The sequence below is a fragment of the Camelus dromedarius genome, chromosome 17 (assembly GCF_036321535.1).
Source record: "Camelus dromedarius isolate mCamDro1 chromosome 17, mCamDro1.pat, whole genome shotgun sequence".
Classification (NCBI taxonomy): Eukaryota; Metazoa; Chordata; class Mammalia; order Artiodactyla; family Camelidae; genus Camelus; species Camelus dromedarius.
In genome coordinates this window covers 42,076,707-42,094,281 of record NC_087452.1, presented here as the reverse complement: position 1 = coordinate 42,094,281, position 17,575 = coordinate 42,076,707, and the positions used below count along the sequence as shown (strand labels likewise).

The 17,575-nt window shown below is 47.9% G+C and overlaps 1 protein-coding gene across 1 annotated transcript in view; it reads left to right on the top strand.

Annotated features, from left to right (window-relative positions):
• The window catches only part of ITGA9 (integrin subunit alpha 9), a 314,558-nt gene that overhangs the window by 27,826 nt on the left and 269,157 nt on the right, over positions 1 to 17,575 (top strand). Inside the window, exons 5-6 of the mRNA XM_031469935.2 lie at positions 9,883 to 9,950; positions 17,228 to 17,357. Coding sequence (XP_031325795.1) covers positions 9,883 to 9,950; positions 17,228 to 17,357 — 198 coding nt within the window. The remainder of the gene's footprint in view (positions 1 to 9,882; positions 9,951 to 17,227; positions 17,358 to 17,575) is intronic.

Sequence of the window (17,575 nt, the reverse complement as noted above, 5' to 3'; positions counted from 1 at the left end):
GCAAGGAAAGTAGCAAAATGGTTGTGCCTTGCCCCACCTTGCTTCCCCAGGGGCACACACTAGTGTGTCCTAACTCATTTGTTGCCCAGGGAGGAGTATGGGGTGGGGCTGGGGCGGGGAGTCTGGGGTATAAGAGCAGCCCCGTAGGACAGTGGGGGACTGAACAGAACGTTTCTATAGTTCTTGGTCCTGTAAGAGGCGAGGGGTGGCAGTCACTTAGATTTCTCTAAAAGACTGGACTGACAGGGTCGGTGACCAGTTAGGGCCCTTGCCTGTGCTCTGGCTTTGGCATCTCCACCTCCCTGCTTTGTGGTCTACACTGAACCCACTGAGGCTCTTAGACACCCATTATTTTCTCTTCATGTGGAAAAGCTCAGTATTGTGAGCTATCAGTTCCAGGTGGGGGATGACGTCGTGGTCAGGCACAAGGAAGGTACTCTGGAGCTTGACAGGACCTCTCAGAGATCACCCAGACCGGCCCCTTTGTCTTTACAGCAGTTCAGAGATGTGGCGTGGCTTCTCAGGCCAAGTTCTAATTTCCATTCTTTTATTCACATGTCGCACAAGAAGAGACAAAGTAGGGTGGTGGCTAAGAGCACACCTCTGGGCCCAGACCACTAGGGCTCTGCCTCTTGTTAATGGCATGGCTTCGCATACGTTCCTTGTGCTGAACCTGCCTCAAGGGGCTGAGAGGAGGATTCAGTGAGTTAAAGCCTGTAAGTTCTTAGAGGCGTGCTCAGCATCATACGTGTGTGTGTGTGTGTATGTGTATGTATGGGTGTGTGTGTATGGGTGTGTGTGTATAAAATACTACAGTTGGCCTTCTTTGGCTAAGGATATGGAGACCAACTGTGTTGCCATTTTACACAAGGGACTTGAGCACCTGCAGGTCTTGGTATCCGCAGAGGGGTCCTGGACCAACTCCATCACGGATGTGAGGGGAGACTGCATACGCTAAGCGTAGTTAGGCTAATATCCCATATTCTGTGCTACTGTACTCTCTGCTGAGCACGTGTTTGTTAATGACTATTGGGTGACTAATTTGTTCACCAGGAATAGAGTCCACTCCTCTTTATTAAGTAACTGTTAGATTCTGTGCTAAGTGCCTGATGGATAGAAGCCAAGAAGTTCCCGATCCACGGGGGAAAACAGAGAGGGCAAGTGCTGTTTCAGAAGTGGCAGAGCTGAGAGGGGAGAGGCTCCCAGGCCCGTGTCTGGGGCTGGGTGCCTCTCCCAGGGCCCCAGCTGCATCCACGTGCGAGGTGGCATTAAGGCAGGTTAGTCTCATTTCACAACTGGAAAAACAGAGACTCACTTAAAGTCTGCAGCCTGTTGAGGCCTGTGGAAGAGAGGAATGGTGGGAATTGGTGTTGATCGTGGCTGCGGGTGATGGGCACGTCCTGGGACTAGTGGGAAGGCCCCAGGACGAGGTAGAGGCTTGGTGTGGCCCCCATCTTCCATGTTTCCACCTCTGTGGCCTTGGACCTGTGGCTGGACCGTCAGTGGGAATGGACGCGGTGATGCCTCTGTTGTGTTGGCATCTGAGGGTTATTGTGGGAAGCTCATGAGAAAATGCAGGTGCGAGTGCTCAGAAAGACCACACACTGTTCTCTCGCTATGGCCTGACGGTGGGTCTCCTTGAGGGCCCAGCTTGCTCTCTCCAGGATGCTGCTTTGATTGAGGGAAGCCTCCAAGTGTGTGGGCACCTGTCCAAAATGTCTCAGACTTTCGAATTCTTAGAAAAAATTGGTCTTTGGGTTTGGCGCAAGGACATTTCTTCTCGTGACTTTTCAGGTGTTTCCTGTTTATGGTTGGGTGGGAAATGCTATTGGGAGATCCCATTTGGAACCAGGAAATGTAGACGGAATGGGAAACAAAGATGAATTGAGGACGCAAAGTAAGATAAACGGATGGAGCATACCCTTACGTCCAGCCGTTTATGTTTGATACGGGAGCATCCTTGTGACTACCCTATGGTGTTGGCTTTTATCAGAATGTGGGGGAAAACACGTGGGGGAAACTCTTGGTACGTCAAAGAGCATGCACCATAAGACATGAGTTACCATTGAGCAAGTCATGGTATTTTAGGACTCCCCGAAGTTAAGTCAGTGCACTGATTAAACCAAGCACAGAGATGTCTTTCGTCCTCTGCCCTTGAGTCCACGCAGGCAAGAAGCCAGAGGTTGGCAGGAGGGGGCTGTAAACAGGTCATCGTTTTATTCTCACTAATACTAAATAATCTGGGAGCAGCTCAGCTAAATTAACAAAAAGTGTTCCAAAGAAAACACTGACACAGAAATGCACTTAGAGTGCTCTTGTCTGTTAGACCTGACTTCAGACTCTGGCTTCACCACTCGCTCATTCCCGTGATTGCGCCCATAGCCCCTGCTTTCCGAGCGGGTGACTTCCGGCAAACCCGCTAGAACCTCAGTGCCCTCCTGTAACGTGGGGAGATCATCTCCTGCTTCAGAGTTGTTTGTGGTACATTATGTGCCTGACACAGTTCCTGGCTCAGAGTGAACACTCAGTAATCGGGAATTTTGTTATTACCTTTTAAGTACTAACACGGTGTTGTTAAACTTTCTTGTAAGGTGTCCCACAGATCCTGCTTTAATGAACAGATCATGGAGCATGAAAAGCTGGGTTATTACTAAAATGATTTCAAGGCTCCTTGAAAAGAAGATCATTTTTAAAATACCTTTGCAGGTCATTTTTGCACAGTTTATTTGCTTGGAAGGTGTCCTCTTTTTATCGGTGACCTAAAGTTTAATACATGCCATGTGTAAGTGTTCTCAAGTTTGGAATTGTCGGGGTCTTAATTTATCAAATGGGGCTGTGCTTTAAAGTTGTCCCATTAATTGCACAGGTTTCTGTACAATTTTCTTTTGTTGTCTGGAGGTGGCCAGACCTTTTATTTCCAATGGCTTTTGCATTTCTCAAGGCCAAGATCCTTTCTATAGAAGGAAATAGATCCCCCGTTCAGATGGAAAGATTCTTTCTCCCTCTTCTGATGTTGAAGGCTGGGCTCCACGGGGGATACAAATCAATCAAGATCCATTTACAAATGAGAAGCTATTGAGGTTTTCTTTTGTTGTGTTTCTGTTTTGGGGAGAACCATAAAAGGGTAAATTGATCCACTTGAGAATTCAAGAACAAGCTCCATAAATTTTTATTAAATAAAGAACTCTACATTTACATAGGACTTTATGGTTTCCAAAGAGCTTTCATAAACATTATCTCATCTAAGTAAATAGAGCAAATTAAAAAAAAAACAACAAAACAGTTGCAGTTCTGTATTATGGCCAGTTAATGCAGAGAGGGACCTTGAGATGGGGGAGCTGGAGGGTGGCTGGAGGGGGCAGCCAGGGCCAGAGGAGAAGGCCAAGTCTCTGGCAGTGGCTCTTGGGGGTCAGAGAGCCCCATCAAGCTCATCCTTGGGTGCCAAGAATTCTTATCTTGGGCACAAATACATTCTACACTTTAAACATGTTTCCATACATTGCATGGAATTATTGATGTCTTAAACTGGGTCATCTAGTAGTTTCCTTAGGGATATTCAAATTTTATGAACCTTCTCTTTTAAATTGCACATCTGTGTGATGGATGTCGTAGGTGTTGTTTCTTTCATTGAAACTAACAGATTCAGGTTCACCTGACATTTACCAAGACCTGCTGGGTTCCAGGTGTTGTGCTGGGTACACCTTACCATTTATGGTCTTAGTGAGTAATCACATCGTTTTTCTGGGGTGGGTAAATATTATTATCCCCATTGTATAGTTGAGAAAACTGAGCCTTAGGGAGATGAACGAAGGTCACAGACTTACTTGACAGAGAAAGGATTGTTTCAGAGAATTGAACCACTTTAGATACCACATCAGTGGAATCGTACAGCCTTTGCCCCTTTGTGTCTAACTTACTTTGCTTAACGTGATATTTTCAAGATTCATCCATGCTGTAGCATGTGTCAGAATGTCCTTCCTTTTTATTAAAAAAATTTGGGGGGGGCCAGCAGCAGGGAGGTAATTAGGTTTATTTATTTATTTATAATTTTTAGTGGAGGTACCGGGGATTGAACCCAAAACCTCGTGCATGCTAAGCACACAGTCTACCACTAAGCCATATCCTGCCCCTAAAACTTCCTTTTTAAGGCTGAATAGTACTCCATTGTCTGTATATACCACCTGTTGTTTATCCATTCATCCATCCTTGGAAACCTTTTTTTTTTTCATTAGAGGATGAGAATGTTATCACTGGAAATGTGCTCTGTGAAGCATGATGGTGTGGCTGAAACAGGTTGCAAGTCAGGAGCCCTGCTCTTGAATCCTGACTCAGGCTAAATAGCTGTGTGGCTTTAAATAAGCCAAGTGTCCTCTCTGAGTAGCAGTGACTTCCTCTGTAAAATGAATGAATAGGGTTAGAATTATCTCTAATTCTCTGAAGATCTTTCCCCCTCTTAAAGCCTCTTCCTCTCACGTAATTGTAAGTTTCTGGCTTCATGCAGCTTTCCTTTAATGCTCACCTTTGATAGCTTCATCGCCAATTATTTTGATAAAATGTTCTCCCTTGCTCATTAAGCTAGCTATTTAGATCATTCCCCCCAACCCCATTTATACTGTGGTTCTTGTAGCTGAGGGTAGTTTTGTCCTCTCTTCAGTTTTGTATGTTTAAATGCTGTTTTGATTACTAGCGATCTGTCTGCCCGAGTTCCTTGTCCTCTGAGTTGTTTAATTATCAGTATTCACTTAGAAATCAAGCAGAAATTCCAGAACTAAGACTGGAGAACTGTTTTTTTCCCTCTGATACTTGATTTCATGGCTAAGTTAAGGAACTATGGAAAAATAATTTTGAAATTGAGGTGTTAAAAAGACTGGCTTTGAAAGATGAAACTTCCCCAGATGGATAAAAGGAAGAGAGCTTAGTAGGGAGAACATATGTTACACTGTATATAAATCTTGATCTGTCCAGGGGTTGGTTTTATCCCACCCGTGTTTTGGGGAGAGTACGGAAAGTAATCCCACCTAATTTAATTCTTGAATGAATCAAATTCGTTAGTGTAAGCTCCATGCATTGAGTTGTAGGTTGTGAACATTTTAGAAACCAGTATTTTTTCCTCTCTGAATTGCCTGCTGTTTAGACAGGGTTTAGTAAAACCAGCAGCTAAACCAAGGGAAATACTACCATTTTTAGACTGGAGGAGCCACACAACTTCATGAATCAAAGTGTGTGACGCAGGCCACATAATTCAGACTCACCTGCAGCAGGAAGACAGAGCTTCCCAACCTGTTTCCAGCTCCTCTAAGTGATTTCCAGGCCCCCTCGTTCAACCTCATCTTGCTTCCCTGGTTCAGTTCCCCCACGTTCAACAGAGTCAGGTTTGTTACAGCATCTGTGAGCTGCCAAGGCTGATTCTTCCTTGCTGCTTCAGAATGGATAAAGATTTTGTTCCAGAGCAGAGAGGGAGGGAGCTGGTGTGTTGCAGTCTGCTCCGCCCTGCCACGTCCTGGGGGCATTTGGAGGTGAGTGGACATGCCTGGGAGCAGCCGGCTGCAGGGCCAGAGCCTTTGTGTGTGCAGGAGGGGTTCTTCCTGGAACACAGGAGCCTGGAGGCTTGATCCCTCCACCCTGCACTTCCTGGACTTCTCAGTGGAGGGGAGGTGGATAACCCCGGGGCCTTTCTTGGGGATGCTGGGTGGGTCGGGGGGACAGCCCACTTCCCTTCTCAGAGCTCTGTGGTGGAGGCTCTCCTGCCTTCTTCCATGTAGGCAAACAAAACTGAGCGTTTTAGCATATGGCTCTGGTAGACGGCCCTATAAGAAGAAAGGCCTGTGTTTGAAAACTGGCTGAGAGAGAAACTTCAACCTGCCTTATTTATATATATATAAATATATTTTAGTATATTTTATTTATATATTATATATTTATATTCTGCTTATACATTATATATATATATATATTCTATTTATATAAAATATATATGTTTTTTTCTTTTTTTGCTGAAGGAATCAGGTTAAAATAACAGTGGTATTCTTAACTCATGGAAATTGCTATTCTTAACTCATGGTAATAGCAGTCAGAAGAGTGAAAATGCCAGAAGCGTGCTGTAGTCCAGGGTCCTATGTGACTGGCAGGTGTCTCTGGAGAAGCCCACCATAGCCCAGGCCTGGGCTCTAAGGGTCACCCCTGCACCCTGAGGTGCCTGTTTACCTGTTGTGTGGCCCTGTTGACTATACACATGCTTTCTTAGGTCGCTTCTCACTTAATCAGGATTTTTCACTGTCCAATGGGCCAGCACAGTGTGGGTGTTTCTTGTTTGTTTTCTCTACTGGAAAGGGGCAGGCGGGGCACAGACCCTGGGCGTGGTGGCTGTGCTCCTACAGTGGTGCTGCGTGGTTGCTGAGAACAGCTTCAGAGTGTTTCGCGAAGGCTGCTCATGTCCCTTTGTCAGAGGAGTCTGGCTTTTAGATGAAGAGCGCTTTGTGCCAGGAGGGCTGGTCTTGGACAGAGGCTCGGTGTCTCCGGCGTGGGCTGTCCTGTCTGTGTCCTTAGATCTTTGAGGACTGTCTGTGAAGGGTCACGCCAGGGCGTGGGCCAGCGTTGAAGAACTGGATGTGAATATTCTGTCCAGCTCTACCTGGGGCCCACGAAGAGCCAGAATTGCCCAAGGTGGAATCAGCCAACCCAGGTTTGGAAAGCCCAGAAAAATCTGTCCTGTGCATCCTGGCCCTGCTACAGTCACACCCCTTGCCATCCTTAGGCCCCTGGTTGGAGAAGCAGGATTCCTGGTACCCAGAATACAGCTCCTCTTCCAGCAAGGCTGGGGTGGAGGTCAGGGAGCCTGATGGGCTGGAAGACAGAGACAGGGCTGGGAGATTGGGAGGCACAAAGGTCCGAGGCAAGCACGTTGGGAAGTTCAGGAGCTTAGCGGCTGAAGGACTGTGTCTGATGGTCTTGGGTCTCCACCCGGGCTGGTGTCTGAGTGCGGGCAGCAGTGGGTACGCTCTCCGTCTGCGCAGCGTCATCACACACTGCACCTGGTGCAGGGCTGGTGTCGGGGGCACTGGGATGGGTGACCTCACATCTGTGTTGAGTAAACTGTGTGATGAACAAACACTTTCTGAGATGGGGAGAGGGCATCACTTACCTATACCTGCCAGGTCACCTGGGTGGAGAAACTGAGGCGGGTTCTAGAAGGCTGTGGCATGTGAAGACATCTGATCCGGTCACACCGGTGGCAACTCTAGCCTTCCTAGAGTTGCCGCAACTGCCCCCCAAAGTGTGTGTGGTGGGATGGGTTGGGGACGGGGCACTGGATCCTGTCGCAAGTTGAAGGGGTTAATCATGGAGTCACAGAGGATTCTGGAAGGTCAGAACACAGCCTGCCCCCAAATCAGGAGTCATGGGTACTGGTCAGGAGCCCCTCATGGTTTGATTCCTTGCTCTTGAGCATCCTGGGAAGGCAGGTGGAGACCCTGGGGTTTCAGGGAAGTCAGAGACAGTGTGAGCAGCCTGCTTGCTGTGTATCTCTGGCCCACAGTGCTCTCTTCCAGCTCGGGAGCTGGCCGGGGCTGGCCTTGGAATGGTGCTATGGTGCTGTGGTGCTGGCTGAGGTGGGGGTGCTGACAGAGGGCTTCCCCTGCGGGCCTTTTGCGGGAGTGGCGAGCTCCCGGCTCCGAGGATGGCTGTGGCCGCCACAGGCACCCCGGGGCCTGCTCCTGGCTCAGAGCTCGCCAGCAGTTTGGGGATGAGCTGGAGAAAGACAGGTTTTCCTATCTGTTTTTGGAGTCCCTTTTGCAAAGGAGACCTTGAGACTCTTCTTTACGTGTTTGTTGTTTTTAATTAATTTTTTTAAATAGCAGTGCTGGGGATGGAACCCAGGACCTCGTGCATGCTGAGCACGTGCTCTGCCACTGAGCTGTACCCTCTCCCTGAGTCTGTTGTCTTTAAAAGATGGAAGATTCCCACGTAATTCCTATTCATGTCCTAAATTTATGAGACTGAACTCATTCATGCTGTACTGTAGTTTCCTTCAGCTCTTGGGGCCTGAGTTTCCTTCATACATTTCATTCATTCAAGACTTACAATGGGGTGTTTACCCCGGAGTCAGTGGGTGGAAATGCTTTTTGCCAGACCTTCCACATTTAATGTAACTGTTCCAATGGGAACGTTTTGATTCTTCTTGCCATTGTGCTATTTAGTATAGACTTTATTATTTTTATCATTTCTTGCCATCATACAATTTGACGCAGGAGCTCTTATGACTTTGTATAAGCCCCGCTCCCGGCCCAAGTGCAAGATTTTGCAGAGAAGTATCATGTTCCGTTGTCGCTGGGTTTCTTTCTGGTAGGCCCGTGAGTTCTCTTTGTTATAACAGGACAACGCAAGAGGAACTGATTTAGCCCTCCCCTGGAAAAGGAGTAACCCCATTGACATTCTGTTGTAATTTAGCAGTTGGTTAATGGCCACTTACTGGAAAATGTTACCAGGCTCTGCGGTGAGTGTTGTTAGAAACTGAATTACTCTGTGTATTCCCCTAGGGTCCGCTCCCCCCTCCGCCCCCGCTTCTCCTCCAGGACACACTCTGGGCCACAGGAAGTGGCGCTGTGTTGCAATCACAGCTTCATTGTTCCTTTATATTATTTATTTTGTGTTTCAGAATTGAGTATATTGCGTTTAATGGGGCCAGAGACTTGTCAAGAGCCCAGGGGGTGACATGGCAGTCACTGGGTTATTTTATGGGGTAGCCCTGACCTGAAGGTGCCCAGGGACAGCCATGAGCTGTTGTCCAACAGTGTCAGTTTCACATGTCATTAGAGTCACTGAAAATGCACATCTCTCCATCTCTGTGTTTACTGGTGTTATTATTTCAAATAGTTGTTCACCTCCTAGGTTTTATATAGTCACTCACTTTGCAAAACCTTTGATGGGCCACAGAGGCAAAAGAATGAATTTCTGAGCCTGCTGAACTTGGATAGAATTCTGGCTTTGTCATGTACTAGCTGTGTGACCTTGGACGATTCACTTAACCTCTCTGAGCCTCAGGAGTTTTACGTGTTGACAAATGGCAACACGGGCTCCCAGGGGTGAGGGATTGATGAAATGGTGAGTGGGCATGGTTGCACAGTGCCCGGAATGCATTGAACTTAAAATGCCAACCTAAAAATGAGACAGCAGCCACCGAATGCCCCATTGCGTTGAGTTGGCACGTTGGGAACTGAGGGGATGAATGGTGGAGGAAGAAAACTTATCCATTTGTTTTCTTTTGACCTGGAGAGATCTCATTTTCTCCTTCCACACGAGGAAGACAGAGGTGTCAGTGCCAGTATCGCATCGTGTGCTGGGGCCTGTCTGGTGGAGCACCCCCCCCCCCCGCTTCCGTTTTCCTGCAGCCCCGGGGCTCCAAGGGCTGGTTTCTGGTTGCACGGTAGAGAATGCATTGCCTCTAGCTGCATGGAGTGTCTTTTGGGGAGGCTTGGTCATCTTCCAGGGGACTCCACACTGGGCTGGCCACATCAGTCCGTCTCTGGGGCATGTTTTCAGCCCCTTCTTCCTACTGGGGCTCCCCGTCCTTTCTGCAGTGAATGAAATAATTGTCACCAGCCTCCCACTTAATTACCATGGTTTGCTGCTCTTCTTTCCCCACATGCCCAGAGGAAGTCCACCAGGGCACTTGGCAGCCTCTCTACCTGATGGCACTGGAGCCTGGATTTTTGAGGTCGGGTGGATTCCTGAGACTTTCCTTCTGCGCCCCAGTCTGGACGGCGTCCCTGGGCCGGGCCCGCAGCCACACCCGGGGACGTGGCCAGCACGCTCGGCCGCTCCACACACGACTGGCACACACTGACATGGCTGTGGTTTCTTCTCTTCCCTTCCCTCCCCCTCTAGAGTATAAGAAGAAGTACGGAGAAGAGCACGGCTCCTGCCAGGCGGGGATAGCAGGCGTCTTCACCGAGGTGGGTGTCACCGTTGGGCCCTTTCTTCTCTCGTTGGTGCTCATTTCCTTGCTGATGGTGACTGGGGAGCCCTTACAGGCGCGTCTTCTGATGCCCCCACATACCTGAATGGGGAGTGGATTCTGGTCCTCACATCCAGGGAAGGATGTTGAAACTGATGGGGTCACCTGCTGGCCAGAGACCGCTGGGCAGAGGGGATGGGCTGGCTCTTTCGGAGGGAACCCCTTTTGGGACCATTTCTCCAGGAGTCAGCTTGACTCTGAGGCCGGTGGAAGGAAGTGATTAAAGAGGCGGAGCAAGTGAGACAGTGCTCAGGGGAGTTTGTGTCTCCGTGCTGGCAGGCGTGGAGATACGTTAGGCGTCTGAGCATCACCTCCGAGCATGCTTTCTCCTTATGGTGGAGAGACTTGATTTTATGCACAACTCCATCCATCCCCCTTCCCAGATTCTGAAGGACCGTGGACTTGAATGCTTATGTACCTATGCAGTCGGACCATGACCTGTGGCCAGTGGCACATTTTTAGGGACTGTTTTCTCATGTGATTCTTCCCCACTGTAAGTTTACCCTTCCTATCAACTCCCTGTTTCTCAAACACTTTTTTGATTTTATGTCATGTGCAAAGTTCCATGCCTTGCTCTGTAAGTGGCCCCATCATCCATCTAGCTGCTCAGGCCAAAACAGAAAGGTCATTTTTACTTTACCTCTAATTCTGGTGTTTTAACCTCCAAAGCATATCCCGAATATGACAGCTGTAATCAACCGCCATCATCACCCCACTGGAAGAGCCACTGTTACTGCCTGGAGATACACTGGCCCTGTGTCCATTCTTTCTTTTATTGTAGTAAAATTCACATATGAAGTTCACCATTTTAACCATTTTGAAGCAAACAAGTCAGTGGTATTTGGTACATTCACAGTGTCGTGCAGTCATCACCTGCCTCTAGTGTCAGGACATATTCATCACCTCAAGCAGCATCCTTTCTCAGCCTTCACCCTGTGTCATCTGCACACCAGCCTGAGGAATCTTTAAGGGTCAAACGTTGTCATTCTGACTGCGTGGCTTCCCATCACCTGGTAGATTAAAGTCCATACTGTGTCTTGGCCCAAGCGTGTGACTTTCTCCTTCACTTGCTCCAGGACAGCCCAGAGCTGCAGGAGGGGACGAGACAGGGAGGGAGAGAAAGGGCCTATGGCACCACTGGTTTTGGTTGCTCCTGGAACAGCCCAGACCGTCACCAGCAGCTTCATAACAGAGGTCCCCACGGGTGACATTTGGTGCACAAATGCATACTGCTTTAGATGAGACTCATAGAGGAATCCCTCAGTCGAAAGCTGTCCAAACTTTGAATTTTGACACATGCTGGCCAATTGCACTCCAGAAATGGTTACCAGTCAGCAGCCCCTCTGGCTGTGTGTCATTGTCTGTCCCAGCACCCTCTCACCAGCACTTAAAATTTTTGTCTTAAAAAAAGAGAAAGATCTCATATTGTTTTAATGGCCCTTTACGTAATTATTAGTGCTGTTCAGTCTCCTCTTCAAGTATTGGCCATTGTATTTATTTTTCTGGAAATTGCTCATTTATGTTGTTAATCTACTGTTGTTATTTTTTAAATTGTTATACTGACTTCCAGGAACTTGTATGTTCAACACTAATCTCTTATCTCTTGTATGTTTCACCAGTTTTTTTTTCCCCACCAGTTTTTACTTTTTTTAAAAGTTTGTTGATGGTGTCTTTACTGACATCAAACATTCCTATGTAGTCAAATCTATCAGTCTTTTCCTTTTTGGATTCTAGACCTCTCTCTTAGGAAGGTCCTCCCCATCCTAAGAATATGAAATAGCCACCTATGTTTAGTTCTGCTACTTTTATAATGAGGAGTATATTTTTAATCCATCTTGGATTTATGTTTGCAAATGTTGTATGATGGAGGTGAGCGGCACTGTTTTCCTAAATGTATAGTTGATTGTTCTGATACTGGTGTGTTAAACGTTTTCCTGTCCCCGTTGATTTGAAATACCATCCTGCCATAGGCCACGTTTGGTCATCTTCCACCTCCATAAGCATTTAGATTGTGTACGTTCTGTGGCTCCTGTTCCTCCCGGGAGGTCTAGTACGTTGTGACTCAGCCCAGGAGGCAGGTGGGAACCATTGTAAGTTCACACGCAGGTGACAGACACAGCCGTGGCAGTGCTCTGAGAGAAGCTGGGCTGGTGTGCCTGGGCGTTTGGAAGCAGGAGAGCCTGGAGGGTGGGCAGGTAGAGGCTGTGATGTGGTCCAGCCACAAAATGACAGGACAGGCTAGCGGGATGCTTTAGGAATAAAAATGATGGGGGGAGTCTGAGAGGATGATGGCAGGATCAGTGGGCTGGGTGGCCAGGGGACTGTAGAGTAGAGGAAGGAGGTTTTGTGCCAGGATTCTGGGGAATGGGGTACCCGTGGAAAGGCCGCTGCCTGTGGAAGAATCCCCTGGAAGAGGTCAGCCGATGGGTCTGCCTTAGACGCGTGCAGTGTGAGCTCATGGCATGGGGTTCTCACATATATGTTTTAGGAACCCAGCCTCAATTTGGCCAGTGCCGGCAAGTCTCTGGCTGGACTAGGTGTGTTCTGCATGGGGCCGGGATTGGGGGTGGGTGGACAGAAGCCTCCTTTAGATAATGGGGGGAGAAACTGAGTTCACTGCAGAAATGAGAACTTATCAGAGGTATCGAGGGAGAGCTGAGGACGAGGAAGAGTTCCCGGGGAGGAGGTGTGTCCAGCCAGCCAGTCGGGGGAGACGAGGGCCTTGGGGCTGGGTGGGAGGGGGGCCTGGCTGGAGGAGCGGGAAGGGCAGGGATGTGGAGTGCAGGGGGGTGGCGGTGGCAGTGACCGACCTGGCCACGCTGTCTCCTGGCCTCTCTGGGCTTTGGCCTCTGCCTCAGTTCCCAGGCTTCTGGCCTCCCTAAACTGGAGGTCTTTGAACTCGCTGCCTCCTTCATTTCTGGAACTTCAGCTGTTGGAGGTCAAGCAGGAAATGTGGTTAAAGGAGTCAGGCAGCACTGGGTGCCCCTCTTCTGCCTCCCGCTGACCTTGTCACTTGGGCTTGCCTTTGCTGTGAGCTCGGCTGTCCCTGCACAGGGCAGGCAGCTGCCTCCCAAGCTGGCTGTGCTCCTGTGGCCGCCTGGTCATGGCCATGTTGTTCCAGAATACTCTGGCCCAGGGTGCCTGCTTGACCTGAAGGTCAGTGACCGTGGGGTTATCAGAGCTGTTTGAGTCATGGACACCACATGAATTTCAGCCCAGCGTTGAGGACAAGGGAGAACTTTCCGGGAACTTGATTTATTTCTGTAGCCTAGGACAATAGAGGTAGATCCTTCTAAGCATCCAGGGAAGGCCTGGCCCAACCTTGCCAGCGTCGGGGCAGCCCCTTGGCAGCCTGCGGACGTCTGGGTGGAAATCTGTTGGGCACAGACTTCTGTCACAGATCCCAGGACTCTTTTGCCCCGCGGCTTGTGCTGACTTGCAGGGCACAGAGAAAAGCCCATGGCTGCTCTCAGGAAACCCCAGTTACCCGTGTACCTCAGGAGGTTATGCATGTTGGGGAAAGGGCCACACTGGTTTTTGACGGGATTCCGCCCCCATGATTTAGGCAGTGGTGGCCCTGGGCTTTTGGAGAAGCTTGCACTTCTGCTTGTTAATTTGCATTGGCTGTTCCTGGGTGGCGGGGAGCCCAGCATTGATCACGTTTTCCAGCGCTTGTGGACAGCAGTGAAATGACCCAGGCTGCACACACCTCGCATGGAAAAAGCCAAATAGGAGGGAGTTCCAAGAAGGTGCTGTTCCCCTGCCCCCAGCCCTAAGGGTCTCAGGCCGGGCCTCTGTTTATCTATTTTGAACTGCAGGGAGAAGGAAGCATGTGCCCTAAGAGGTGAGGGGGAGAAACCCCAAAGCTGTTGGCTTTAAAGGTTTTGAGGAGAGCGATGACCCTGTCTTACCATCTTTGTAATGTTTGAGAGAGGAGGGATATGTGAGACGTATGTTTCTCAACCTTTACCTAAGTCATGAGGAAGCAGCAGGTCCACTGCCTGGTGTCCTGAAGGACCTCACAGGCCGCTGCGATGCTCAGAGCCTTGGCCCAGGAAGGGCTGCCGGTGGAGGAAGCTCTACGCTATGTGTGCAGCTGGCACTGAGGAGAGCGCTCCTTATGTCCTTCTGTGACCTTCATGTTTAGGCACTGATGACAGATTCCTTTCTGAGCTCGAGGCCAGGGAAGAAGTCTGTGCTCGGTGATCATTGGTCTTTCTCACTCCCCGTCTAGAACTAGCACGGTTCCTTGCATAGAGTAGATCAGTGTAAGGGGAGTGAGTGTGTGAATGCCCTGCCCATGTTTTTCCCTGTGATGTGTCCTGAGTGCAGAAAATGATACATTTTTATAAAACAGTGAGAAACCTCCACCAGTACCTGGTTTCTCATCAGTGGCATCCTCAGAGGTGGACGGGATCTCAGAACCTTAAAGCGACATGCTTCTCAGCGTCATTCGTGGTCCATACCTTCCTGAATAACCAAGAGCAACCCCTTCAGGCAAGAGTCTGGTGGCTTTTCTTCCATCCATGCTCACCCTCCTCTTGGTTAAGGTTCTTCTGCGGATGGACATCAGAATACAGGTCGTTCAGAGCGCTGTCCTGACGCTGCCGCTGTCACACAGGTGCTGTCCCACCTGTGTGCTCTGTCCTCTCTCTGCTGGTCTCTTTACAGGGCTCTGGCTTTTTCAGACATTGGCTCCCCGGGAATCAGTGTGGCTTTATGAACTGTCATCAGAAACCTGAAGTTCTTGGGGCAGGATCTCGCCTCCAGGGACTTATTGGAAGCCAGCAGCTTATGCCAGTGGTGAGGCCAGCTCTGCAGAGAGGGGCCAGCCTGGAAGGGTGCTTCTGACATATGACAGTGTGGGGACGCTAAGCAAAGGGAGGGAGGGTGTGTTTCAGCAGTGAGAGGCACGACCTACAGTGTCCGTCATCTCCAGGAGCCCAGCTGGCCTGTGCCTTTGGGGTTTTTGTACAGCTGAGGGGTTTCCTCTAACATTATCTTTTTTTAAACCCTTTTGGATAGACAGATTTGTTTTCTGTAATATTTTGAACATTTCCATGTTGCCTTTCCCTGGGAATGTCATACAGAGGGACTTAATTGATCTGTGTGTCTAGTACAAGCTTTTGTACATAGTGGTAGATGGTTAATAGGTGCTGCCAAGTGAAAAAATAATGGTTTTGTTAGAAAAGTAATTTTTAGTATTTTTTTTATTGCCATGTACCTACTTTAGAAAATACAATCAAAGAGAAGGGATTTCCTGTTGGGGAAGGATGGGGAGAGAAAGCCTCACCCCAGGACATCCAGTGTCTGCAGGGATGCGGTGCACGCCCGCCTTCCCCTCAGCCCGTCACCGTCTCCACACAGTGTGGGCTCCGTCTGGGTCCTTGTATGTTGTCATCCCGGGAGTTCACCTTGCATTTTATTTTTTTTTTTCCGATAATTTTTTTGTTTTTTAATTTATTTAATTTGAGGGGTAATTAGATTTATTTATTTATTTATAAATTTTATTTTATTGAGTTATATAGTCAGTTTACAATGTTGTGTCAAATTCCAGTGTAGAGCACAATTTTTCAGTTATACAGGATCATACATACATTCATTGTCGCATACTTTTTCACTGTGAGCTACCACAAGATCTTGTATACCTTTCCGTGCGCTATACAGTATAATCTTGTTTATCTATTCTATATATACCTGTAGATACACACACACACACACACACGGATACAAATTTCTGTTTATTTATTTTTAAGGGAGGTACTGGGGATTGAACCCAGGACCTCGTGCATGCCAAGCACACACTCTACCACTGAGCTATGCCCTCCCAATACCCGTTGCATTTTCAGAGATGACCTCCTTGTTACTATTTAATTGCTGTTCTAGAATTTTGAAAAACACAAAATAAACTTTCGGGATAAGAGAGAAAGAGGGGGAAAAAGGATTCCTGGAATCCTATCACCTAGTGGGAAAAACTATAAATGTTTCGGGGCTGATCCTTCTGGTATTTGTCCGTTTGTCTGTCTGTATACATTTTTTTTCTTCTATGAAACAGTCATAGCACACATACTACTTGGCATATCCTTTTTGTTTTATTTTGTTTTCATATTCTTTTTAACCATAAGTTACTATAAGATATTGAATATAGTTCCCTGTGCTATGCAGTATAGACTTGTTTATTTTATATGTATTATTAGTGTCTGCAAATTGGCATATCCTTTTTAACTCCATGGCACTTGGCCATTGTGTCTCAGTGCCATTAGATCTGCCACGGTATGTTTAATGCTGCAGGATTCTGCTGAATGGATGCCCATGATTGAGAATCCCTGTTGTTAGGCAGTCAGGTCATTTCCAGCTTGGTGAGCACGGTTACGGTGCCTCTTCTTGTGGGCAGAACCGTGCAGGTATTCTTCCCGACTCCCTTAGTCGGAGGTTCATTTTTGAGCACCTTGAGTTACGTCAGCATCAGCCACTGGGCAGCTGTGCAGCACAGACATACTCTCAGGCTTGTTGAGGGCGAGGCCCATTCCCCTGACTCTATAAATGCTGACGTCAGTGGTGTCTTTGTGCGTTCCTGGGTCTTTTTTTTTAAGGTGAGTTTTTTTTTAATTGATGAAGAGGTCTTTAAATTCTATAATGCTTTATAATTTTCAAAAATTTCACACACATGATTTCATGTAATCCCATAATAACCCTTTTTTCCTCCCACTACCCCTATGTTGCCCCTCCTCTTTCCCTCTCCCTGCTGGTAACCGCTAGTTTGTTCTCTGTATCTGTGAGTCTGTTTCTTTGTTTTACTCGCTAGTTGGTTGTATTTTTTAGATTCCACGTATAAGTGATACCATACAGTATTTGTCTTTCTCTGTCTGACTTATTTCACTTAACATAATCCCCTCCAAGTTCATCCATGTTGCTGCAAATGACAAGATTCCATTCTTTTTTATGGCTGAGTAGTATTCTGTTGTGTATATATTTACCATATCTTCCTTATCCAGTCATCTGTTGATGGACACTTAGGTTTATTCCATATTGTGGCTATTGTAAATAATATAAATAATATGAAAAGGAAATTTTTTTTCTATGGCTCAGGTGAAGAACATCCTTGGTGCAACATCTTTAACTATGAGTTCTTTGTCATGATTGTGGGTCTCACCACACTGCCCACTCCCCTCGTCAGCTGCCTTCCCTGTTTACCTTTGGGTTTCTCTTCCATAGGAGCTGGTGGTGATGGGTGCCCCAGGGTCATTTTATTGGGCTGGGACGGTCAAAGTGCTGAACCTTACAGACAACACCTATTTCAAACTGAATGATGAAGTGATCATGAACAGGCGGTACACGTACCTGGGTGAGTAGCTCAGGGAGGGGACATGTAAGAAAGGGGAAAGGGTAGTGGTTACCGCCACGCTCCCCAGTGCTTGCTTTACCGCTGGAAGGAAGAGTTTGTTGGCTTTTGCATGTGTTCTTCTACTCAGTTACACTTTGGGCCAAGGGCACCTCAGCATTGAGCTCCCCACACACAAGGTGGAGAGGAGAACAGAGGAGGGGGCTGAGGTGAAGCTGTGT